At 30.8% G+C, this 11,976-nt stretch overlaps 1 protein-coding gene across 4 annotated transcripts in view; it reads right to left on the bottom strand.

The window, feature by feature from the left end:
* Positions 1 to 11,976, bottom strand: part of LOC138320173 (uncharacterized) — a 55,337-nt gene that overhangs the window by 2,995 nt on the left and 40,366 nt on the right. For all 4 annotated transcript variants that reach the window (XM_069263235.1, XM_069263232.1, XM_069263219.1 and 1 more), the window contains 9 exons: positions 6,753 to 6,902; positions 5,698 to 5,829; positions 4,770 to 4,845; positions 4,047 to 4,225; positions 3,028 to 3,106; positions 2,803 to 2,900; positions 1,733 to 1,780; positions 880 to 933; positions 394 to 438 (listed from right to left, as the gene is read on the bottom strand). In XM_069263235.1, the coding sequence (XP_069119336.1) occupies positions 394 to 438; positions 880 to 933; positions 1,733 to 1,780; positions 2,803 to 2,900; positions 3,028 to 3,106; positions 4,047 to 4,225; positions 4,770 to 4,845; positions 5,698 to 5,829; positions 6,753 to 6,902 (861 nt within the window). The remainder of the gene's footprint in view (positions 1 to 393; positions 439 to 879; positions 934 to 1,732; positions 1,781 to 2,802; positions 2,901 to 3,027; positions 3,107 to 4,046; positions 4,226 to 4,769; positions 4,846 to 5,697; positions 5,830 to 6,752; positions 6,903 to 11,976) is intronic.

The following is an 11,976-nucleotide window of genomic DNA, read 5'->3' as shown; positions in this document are numbered from 1 at the left end:
TAAGTAAAAATAACTCAGATCTTTTTGCTTTTCGTTACATGCTTTGCATATGGAATATGTATATATATGTATATCAAATATGGACCGAAACAAAAGTCCATTAATTTTTGTTTTTGATATGCAGTTTCTTGACAAAGTAAAACAAATCTCTGCATGTTAATTATTAGCAAAAACGTTGGCGATAGGACGCCACCCAGAAGAACTCAACGTTTGGGCAATGACGTTCACAAAGGAAGAAACACCAAGTCGACATGCTTAATAGCAAACTCCATGTGACCATGTATTAGCCAATGAAAATGATGGAAAATCCTAGCATATCTAATGTATATATTTATATATATACGTTGAATATGAGGTTGTTTAACTGAAAAATATTTATATTATCATATTTACCTGGTTGTGCGATGAAAGGCGTGTTCAACTCCGGCGGCTCAACCACTGAAATCACAGATATAGATAATGCGTCAAACCAACCTTTTCATCCCCTGAAATGCACTTTCAAGATTCTGATAGCAGCAATTTGATTGGAATTTTCTAAAGGTCACCAGAACGTGACACTTTATGGGAAGCTGTCAGATCTTTTATTAACCAGAGCGATAAAAAGGTACTGTATTGTAATCAAAATGAAGAGTTCCTTCCATATATACAACGATATAGCACTATGCTAGCTGTTACAGTACTAATATAACTTGTCAAACTCTGTCCTTGTTTTATCTTGATCTCGGTATATTCAGATGTTATTGTTGTGCATTTTCCTTATTAGTTTATAGTAACTTATATCTGTATATCGACACAAAAAAATGCTAGTCCCGGTGATATCTGGTTTAAGCAAATCACAAGTATCTATTCGTAAATCACAATCAAGCAAGAAAAACTTACTGTTTAAAGTCCATGCTTTCTCCTTTTTGCTGCTATGTGAACATAGGCTTGAAACTAAAAAGAAAAGGAAGTCATACCGGAATGGCATCAAATTATCAACGAAACCTTTCTTAAACACTATCAGATGTCAGATGGTAAACAACACTGACTATTAAGTTATATATAAACCAAGCATTACAGTTTCTATTCAGAATGATAATACTAATCTTTGTTAATATAAATATATAACTTTCTATCATACTTTCATTGTTCTCGTAATACGGGTGTGATACTGGCTGGTTTCATGCAATACTCTGGCTACCCGTGCGATACAGTCTCATGAAGTCATTGCGGCAAAAAATTCTCTATTTCCTCGGTAAAATTTTCACTTTTTTTCAGAAACTATGATGGTTTTACTATAAAAAAGCAAACAATTGGATTTGTGTTGAAAACATCACGCAATTTTCATGTATGGTTAATTGACTTGCAGTCATGGTTTACTTCGAGCTTATTTTAAAATGGCTGGATATCATAGTTTGTATCAAACGTCGAGGTACAAGAGAAACTATTCTTTCATACATTTTGTATGTTGTTATGAAGGATAGGATAGTCTACCACTTGGATCACAAAAAGTTATAACACCCTATGCAATTTCTGACAATTACTTATGATTTATACATTCAAAAACTATGTCACATTATGCTTTTTATTAATTTTTGACTCATTTAGTACTGCCAACTTTTAAAGATTACATGTACATGCATGTATCTGGAAGCACTGTACTCTTTTATTTAAAATGATTAAGATTATCTCTTAAAATAATTTTGATTCAGTATTATACTTCCAAGTCCTAAATCCCAATATGATACCATACCTTGTATATATTCTTCACCCTGTTGAACAACTATTCTTTCTTTCAGCTCTGTAAAGTAAAAGAAGTCAATAGTGCAGTGGATTACTCCAAAACGTTAGATCATGACGGAACAAAATATAACGCCATTTGTAACGTCCCCTCTGATAGAATTATATAATGGCGGCATGATTTCCTCGAAAAAAAATTGGGAAATCGCGAAAGTAAATTGAAATATAAGGATTATCTTCTGATGTTTTTTTATGCTATGAAGGTATATGAAACATTAAGAATCAATATTAAATTTGTAAAAACAACTGAGAAAATATATGCTCATTACATGTAATGTGTCCTGGTCTATTGTATTTCAATAAGAGTACCAAAGATGTGTTATTTGTAACAATACATGCGACGCTAAATCTTCCTTATTTTAGACATATTTTAACCTAAACTTTAATACTTAATGAGAGTGATGTCAAATACATAGATTGCAACTATGGCGGATGTATACAGTTTCTTTCTATAAATTTAAGGATTCAACAATATATACCCTGTGGTAATTGTCTTAAAGCTACGGGGTTTACATTACAGTCCCCTCTCATTATACCGCCATGTATAACTGTTGATTAAACTGAGTTTAAAGATGCTCAACCGCTGACAATGATAATTTTTCTCTATCAAAAACAGGACCAGACGATTTAGTATTTTTCTTCAGTTACAAAAGTAACTTACTTTACACCATTACCACCATTGAAAGGTCTGAGCTTTTTATTTTACTTCAAGATAAAAATATTAAAAGTAATTAATTGCATCCCGGAAAAATTCCGTGGCACTATGTCCTATATGTAATGCAGTACTGATTGCGCATGCACCGAAAGCAAAATCAATTATTTTATATTATTTTTTTAGTGAATTATACATATATATACACGATTAAACATCAATTATTGTTCAAATGATGGGTACCATTTATGCTCTGTCGGTGGTGGAGCATCTTTGATACTATCTATGCCGATACACAATTTGGAGTCCCCCAACCCCGATAAACGTTCACCGTATCTGTGGCATCTGTTATGTTATATATTTGTACGTACCTCGTGTTAGTTTCCTTATTCTCATTGTGGCGATGATCACCAAGGTAAAGATGCTTAGTAGCACTAATGTTTGTGATACCATTATCACTAAGACGTATCTGTCGAACATATATACAAAACATAAGTCTAAGACGTCTATATGACACAACACATAATGTTGAATGGCAAATGCAAGATGGACATCATGTATGCTTACGATTGTTTATCGTGTAGAAGAATACATACCCGGGAAGCTCGCCGTTTATGTTCGATTTTACTACATCCTTCTCTTCAGATGTGGATGAGCCCTGCTCTTGTAGCTCAACTGCAGTAATACAGGTATATTACCATTTCATTAATTTTAACGGTATTTATATTTATGATTTTTAATTATATTAAACATATTTGTAATCTATATTTTGCTTTTGAGACATTTCTTAAGTTGTCAATGACGTCTGTACTTCCTTACATTTATCTCTTGCCATACTAAACATAACACGAACTTAATATCCTGTTTTCAAACAATAATAAAAAAGAAGAAAGGTACGACGTCTTCGAGCTACACAACGAGCAAATCGATCTAAAGGACTGTGCATGGTTTTGCCGCTTTTTGGCCCCCGAATCCATCAAATTTTCAATACTGCTATTAATTGATTAAAATTGTTGAATATCAAATATCGAGTTCATTTTTTTACATAATAGGTAAGATAAGTATGTATCATTGTAGTTGTAGTTGCTATGGTAACCATCCTAAATATGCAAAAATTATGAAATTGTTAAAATTTAGTAAATTTTTTCACGTTTTGGTAAGTTTTTCATCTAGAAACCATAATGCGCAGCCTTGAACAAACTATATTTCTCCTGAAGATCTCCATATTCAGAATAAATGCTAATTTTGTTCAAGAATTTTCAAATCCAGTTAATTTATGCATATTGCGAATGATTACCAGGGCAACTTAAAGATGAAAAAAATGAAAACTTTATTATTACAATTATATCGGGGATGTACTAACTATGTCAAATGCAACAATTTTATTTCTTCATTCTTAGTTTAAGACATCGATGGATTTGGGGGCCTAAAGGGGCCTAAACCATACATAGTCCTTTGGCTTTGTTTTTGTTGTTCGCGAATATCCACATTTTGAAGAATTAAGTTGCTATGTGCTCTGTGTCGATAAACTAGTTTTAGTTTCATTATATTTTTCCATACATAATTTCACTTCATGGCTCGAAAATGTTATTGTGATAAAAAAGTGTTGTCTTACGTTTTTCAGATGCTTCATGATACATTGATTTCAGAACAGCTTTTCTCTGACCAGTGATTTCTGACACTGATGTACGTAAATACACATGAGAGAGAGTAGTGGTGCTCAGATATTGGCCACATAGAGCATCAGATGTCCTATTTCCAGGAAATAGTGTCGCACGTTTCTCGTCTTCACAACTATAAAAAAGTATCACCACTTTCATTTTCCGATAAGTTGATATAAGTAACTTCTTTTGGATATCTACATGAAAATTACTATCAGTAAAAGGTGTTTCATTACAGCCTTGTTAAGTTTTGTTAAATTAGCGAACAGTGAATTTGAACTTGGCAAATCACAAATAATAATATCTTAAATTCACCCTTGATAATAATCTTTGCCAAAACATTACATTTAAATGTTGTCTAATCCTATAAGTATTAATCCATGCAGAAAAATAGTCTAATCAATAAAAGAGAAAAACGTTCTATTGGATAAAGCTTTTTAATAATATAAACACTAGTACTGTCCTCCAAAAGTTCTGTTACACGTGCATTTTTATAAATATACATGAATAATGGAAATTTGTAACCCTTGTCATAACAGGCATCATTGCATATTATTTAACATCTTATTTATCTTCTCTAATTCATTAATTGCAATTTTTCTTAGCAATAAATTAGCAGCTAATTTTAACATGTGTAACAGAACTTTTGGAGGACAGTGTATAATGATGGTATTTACACTGTACGAGGTCGGCATGGCCCATATCCAGGCTGTGGTTTGAATGTGCCAGGCGGGCACGGGGTACATTGCCCTTCTGTACAGAATAAACAGAGACTTATTAGGTAGATTCATGTAAATAACTATGTCAATTACCTATTTAAAGTCATAGTGTACAATGCTTTAGCTCAAATAAACTCTGTAAAATATAAACTAAAGGTAGCACTATGATAATATCATTATCAAGATTATTAGATTGACTCATAACGTTTTAAAGACTTCTAATTAAGCGTAGTTAAGGCTAACATAACCGATACGAGAATAACTAGTCCGCGGTTCTTACTAATCTTACGTAAATCTAGTTTTCCTATTCATCTTAAATCATGGATTCTAATTTCTTTCATTTTAACATGATATGATTTGATGTAACATTGAATATATCGAGGCGGGTAGGGTAAAAAAGATTCCTCGTCCTCTGCGGTTATGCAAATTTTGTAAAGAAATTGAGGATGAAACCCACTTCATTTTTAAGTGTTTCGTTAACTCTACAGTGAGAACAATTTTCTTTAATAGTCATAAAGATGTAATTAACCACCATCTAACAGATTTTGAAAATTTGATACGAATCTTGTCTTCTAATGATGTAAAACTTCTGCAGGATTGAGGCCTCTTTGTTCAAAAGTCGTTTATACTGAGGAAAGCTGGCTTAATAAATGTTTAAGTTGTTGTTTAGATCTACTGTATGTAATGTGCATGTATGCTTTGCTATCGATCCTCATGTATGGGTGTAAGGAAGCAATAAAGTTGAATTGAATTGAATCAAATGTTCTGTATTAGTAATTCTGAATGATATAACATACTCACATTTAAATATCTGAAATAGGGCGTAATTTAGCATGCGTAATGTTACGCCATTAATATCTTCACAAAAATTAGAAAGCCGTATTACCCATGTCCAGTTCCTCTCCACGCATACATGGTCTTGCTTTCAAGCACATTTCACTGTCAGACCCCCAATATCCACGCGTAACATCACATTTACATACCGGTGTCCCGCCTTCGTTGCCACTAAGCACCGCTTCTGTTAAAAAGACAGTGTAAAATCATTAAAAGTTTCAAACGTATGGATAATCATATAACGGACTTTCGTTTTAAACAATGCAACAAATCTTTAATAAATAGACATAAGAAGAACATGTCTATTCTATACTGCGATGTGTTACCTGATATTTTTTAATTTAGATATATTAAATCTGCGAACAAATGCGACCACAAAAGGCCAATATTTACATATGATTTATGCATCTCCAGTCCTGTCACACACAAAAAAAATTTAAAAGGATTTGAATGCACATGACAACCATATTTAAATAAATGGTGACATTTTAAACAGAATATTATACAACAAATCTATTTTTCAACAAACACATTGCATTGCTATAGCATAACAAACCCCTTGTACATATATCTTTAAATCATATACATTTACTTCTGACATGTATGTAAATTCTTTGAAATACATACATTTGACGTTTGTATTTAATTAAGGACTGTAGTATGAGTAGTATGAACTCGCCCCATAAATGGAATTATATAACAAAATGAAAATTAAATATGATCAAAAAATATGTCATTCCTCATCTAGGAGTTACCCTCCCCTTATTTTCATAAACCTCACCATGTATATATGTTTTATATAATTATTTGTTTGCACCACCAATATCTGGAGATGACTAAGATAGGCTACGCCTGATGTCTAATCCAATTGACATAAACATCTTTTTGTCAATAAAATTGGAAAATTGGAATTAGCCCTTTAAAGTCCAAGCAAAGATATGATATATTTTTGTAAATGTAAGATACATGTTAGAGGATACTTACCACACACATTTTATAACATTTTTAGCCTTTACCAAGACTCTGTAATTCAAAATAATTTGCATGTTGATTATTGGACAACATATTGGTGTTTCCGCCCTAGATTTGTGTTAAGCTTTGACGTACCCGGCATGCACTCTATTTCCACTTTTCGACATCGTGGGATATCCGTGGTGTACACTACATCCCTGGAGTGGACACTCTTTGGCTGTATGCATCCTGTAGGACACTGGAGACAGGAGTCATCGGTGAAGTTTGCCTTACAGAACGACAGTTCTAAAGAAAAAGTACAACTAATGTTAATGTTCCAATCTAACATACATTCTTTCAATAAAAAAATAGAAAATTTGAAAGTGTAGAGACACACTTAGTAAATGGAAATCTGGAAACGTATTATGTATCTGTATTCATTCGGGGTGCAAACGTTATTTAATGTTTTAAGGTCCTTAAGACGCCATGTGTTATTATTATAAGCTCCATTTTAAGTATACTATTTTTTTAGAAAAAAAGTATTCGCGTTTGAGTTTTCTCGCAAAAATACGCTAAAACTAGTATTACAGAAAAAAATGATGCAGTGTACGATAACTAAAGTGTTAATGACTATATACGGACATGTATTTTATAATTTACAAAGCTAAGTCGAGCCTAATATAATTGTATTTGGCAATAAAAATATTTTTATATCAACTTTGAAGGTCACGTACTGTATGAAGAGATCATCAAGTCAAAGTCTCATAATATAAAAGGTACAAATCAATATTAAAGTGTACAATTAATCCAATATATGATACTCATCCTTGATAATGTACTTAAAAAATAGTAATAATATATTTATCTCAAAACGTATTTCTTTAAATCAGGGAGAGGGCTTATATAGGTAAAGCCTGCTGCTCAATCCCTTAAATCGAATGATTTCATAAAATATTTTGAAATGAAATGAAAAACGTATTTCTTTACCTACCTTAGAGATTTTAAACCCCATTTCACGAGAATATTATGGGAATCATGTACACTGCTTTGTTGTCTAAGTCGGCTTCAATTATAATATAATTATCATCCGTTTTCCATTCTAAAATGTCATTATACGTAAGTTTCGATAAGTTTGATACGTTTTATATACGTCGCGAAATCGCAAACATAACCTGTAATACGGTATTTTATAATTTGCCTTCTGATATAAGGTTTCATTTATTCGATTTAGTTTTTTTCATATTTGGGATACAAGAAATTATTCTTCAGTACATTTAACATGAAATTTTTAACTAGTTTCCGTATAATCTACTTAATGGTATTTTTCGGCCTGTGTTACACCCTTTTTAAGTTGCATTAACTTCCTTGTCACGCACAAACAATCATATTTTTATTTGTTGTCTTAACGAGTTATGATTGAATCGAGAAAAAAAAACTATTTCAAATTCAGAATATTCGTATAAATTCCCAGTGCATGTCATTAAATATTCGCGCGATATGGCTTAAAGGGTATATACATGTATATGATTCAATTATTTTTCAAAATTCTTTAGATCAAATGTTCGCGATCGCAAATGTCCTGCGAAATCGCGAAAATAGCCGGTGATACAGAATTCAACAATGTGCCTTCCGATTTAATATAAGTATTCATTTATTCGATTAAAAATACCGCCATAATGTTTTGGAAACATAAAATGGTTCTTCAAATAATTAATATAAGAATATTCACTTATATATTTATTATTTCGTCGTATTTTTGACTAATGCTATACTCAGGTTGGTTTTAAAATGTATAATGTAACTTATCTGTAAAATAAACTTCCTTGTCAAAAGCAAAACAATCTTTATTTGTTGTCTCAACAAGTAATGGCTGTATTGCAAAAAAATAAAAACATATATTTAAGATTTAGAATATTTGTTTTACTTCTACAAAGAAGTTACACTCAACACATGTCAGGGTCCAATAAGATATTTTATTACAGTCAAAAAAGCACAATTTAGGTACAATTTTACAAAGGCAGAAAATAGGCACAAACTCGCCCAGTCTTAATCCAAGTTCTGAATCATTGAAAAAAACACAAAAATGTTATACCTTTCTTTAGGCACCTAAAAGTCACAAAACAGTTATAATTCTACTTATTTAGTTAAAAAATCATTGGAAAAGGTACAAAAAAAAGTTATACCATTCTTTAGGCACGAAAAAGTCACAAAAAAGTTATGCCTATTATTAGAATACTAATTTAGTTAAAAATCATTGGAAAAGGCACCAAAAAGTTATACCTTTCTTTAGGCACCTAAAAGTCACAAAACAGTTATAATTCTACTAATTTAGTTAAAAATCATTGGGAAAGGCACAAAAAAGTTATACCTTTCTTTAGGCACCAAAAAGTCACAAAAAAGTTATACCTATTATTAGAATACTAATTTAGTTAAAAATCATTGGAAAAGGCACCAAAAAGTTATACCTTTCTTTAAGCACCAAAAAGGTATAAAAAAAAGTTATAATTCTACTAATTTAGTTAAAAATCATTGGAAAAGGTACAAAAAAGTTATAACATTCTTTAGGCACAAAATAGTCACAAAAAAGTTATGCCTATTATTAGAATACTAATTTAGTTAAAAGTCATTGGAAAAGTCACCAAAAAATTATACCTTTCTTTAAGCACCAAAAAGGTATAAAAAGTTATGCCTATTATTAGAATACTAATTTAGTTAAAAATCATTGAAAAAGGCACCAAAAAGGTATAAAAAAGTTATGCCTATTATTAGAATACTAATTAAGTTAAAAATCATTGGAAAAGGCACCAAAAAGTTATACCTTTCTTTAGGCACCAAAAAGGTATAAAAAAGTTATGCCTATTATTAGAATACTAATTTAGTTAAAAATCATTGGAAAAGGCAAAAAAATGTATACCATAGTACCTTCTTTTTATTATGACAGTAAACAATATTTCTAAAATGAACAGTAAATGTACAACTTTTTGTCCACTTAACAATTTACTTTAGTTCTGATATATATGCAAGTCATAAGAGACATAAACATCTATTTCAGAAAAAAACAATTTACTTTAATTCTGATATACAATATGCAAGTCATAAAAGACATACACATCTATTTAAGAAAAAATCAAAAGAGTTAGAAAAATAGAGAATGTATGAATAACTAGAATGCACATTTCTGAATTCCATTAACATTAATTAAATAAACTTAAATGGGACAAAAAATGTTTTAAAATACATAACCCATTCATACCCTCATAAAATTTGTTTGACAAATGTGTTCAAATGAAATAGTTACTATTAAGAGATCTTATTCAATACCATAAAATAATCTTTTATTGTCATTCTTACTAAATCATTCCACATCATTTATATATGATTTTATAAATAATTGTGAACAGTTACTATTAAATATTTATAAAAATAAAAGTAAGATTAAATAATTTCAAAAATTTATGTAAAACAGTTGAAAATAATACCGTCTTAAAATTGACTTACTTTAAAATAGTTACTATTATTACCAGATCATCTTACAGAAGCAGTAAAATCATCTTTAAAGTTCATTCTTACATAAATACACTCTTCTATTCCATTCTTGTATAAATACACTCTTCTATTTCATTCTTACATAAATAAATTCTCACAGAAACATTTGTACACTGTATACACATATTAATTTATGACTTTATAACCTTGGATAGTTACTATTACTTAAGGATTAAAGTCTCTTTCTGGTGGTTCTATCGAAGGATAAAGTTGAGTAGGGTATCGATATTTGGAATGGACCGCGAAGCTACAATTGTAGGATTCCGTTTCATTGATATTTCGAAACACCCAAACGTACCTACTCTCGCCGATTCACAGTAGATTCTAGATAACGTACACTGACATATCTTATCCATTCGCGTACAAACCAAAGATGTTAAAAATACGAATAGAATGAAGATCTAGGCTACATGTGGTAGAGAACAACACAGACTCACCGACACACAACATGTAAACATTGCGACGTCATCGGAATGTGCAAAACTGTACATTGTACAACATTGTTTATTTATCATACGCACGGAAGCATTGGTCAAAGAGGTACGTAGTAACATAAACAATGTAACTTTTCTACATTTGTATTTACACACGTACATGTATATGTGTTAAAACCTATTTTGATACATGTACATGTTCATCGAACGTACGTTCGGTTACTGAAAACACCAAAAGTTTCTGATTTGGACCATCATAAATTCATCCGCGCGGCTCCAAATTGCGCGTGACATACTCAATCTATCGAGAAATAAAGTTAAATAGCCTTTGGTTGAAATCAACAGGGTTTATATACTATCAATACACCACTGACTGTAAATATATATATATATATATATGCTTTTAAAATAAGATTAATATATGGTCCTTGTGGTAAGCAACACTTACTACATATTCAGCTCTCAACAAAAAATAGTATTTATGCACATTTTACCAGTAAATGCTTTTCTTGTATGAAAGAAAACATATATGTTTACTTTTTGATCTCTTTTTTTTTGTTTTTTTTTTCCATCTGCCTGGATGTATGTGCAACATCATTTTTGTCAAAATCATTTTTGATAGTAAATTATATTGAAACAAATACATCTGAGAGAAATTAACTATAATAAATATACAAAATTTTTATCTATAATTTATATGACAAATATGACAGATACGCATCCCTAATTTTATATAGCTTTACATGTAAATCATAAGAATATTTAACTTAAAGCTAAAGTTGAAAACTTTGTATATAACCAAAAATAAAAACACGGTAAATGTAGTCTTGACAAATCACATATGCTTCATATCCATATACATATTGACTACAAAAATATCTCTGCTGTCTTCTTTTTCTCTAAGCTCACCAGAGCACTGATCTTAGTTCTCATCGAATATTTCACTTCTGGCACTGAGGCTTTGCCATGAATGGCTACTGCATAATCTGTGAAATGAATTAAAAATTGAAATGAAATACAAGCTGTATATAACCATCAATAATGATTAATGCATTATCAATTTTTCCCCTTTTATCAGTGCAGTATCTATATGAAGTACATGTAAAGATATACTCAGTCATATCAGATTGTAGACTATAATAATGATTAGAAAAATGTGATGTTATCATATCTTGTTTTGTTGCATATATAATATGACAGCATTTCCATATTTTAAAAGGTTTTTTTTTCACTTACCAACAATTGCTCCAGCAATGGTAGGGTCCATCCCTTCCTTACCATGGACCCCTGACAAGGGAAAGATCCTTTCAGCACTTTTTGAGAAATAGGGATATCAAACCTTAACTATCAAAATTAAAGATGGCTGTCTGGCGGCCATCTTATTGACCAAATAGTCCAAA

The sequence above is a fragment of the Argopecten irradians genome, chromosome 1 (genome assembly GCF_041381155.1).
Source record: "Argopecten irradians isolate NY chromosome 1, Ai_NY, whole genome shotgun sequence".
NCBI lineage: Eukaryota > Metazoa > Mollusca > Bivalvia > Pectinida > Pectinidae > Argopecten > Argopecten irradians.
Note: the sequence above shows the minus strand (reverse complement) of the source record. Positions and strands in the feature narration are given on the sequence as shown.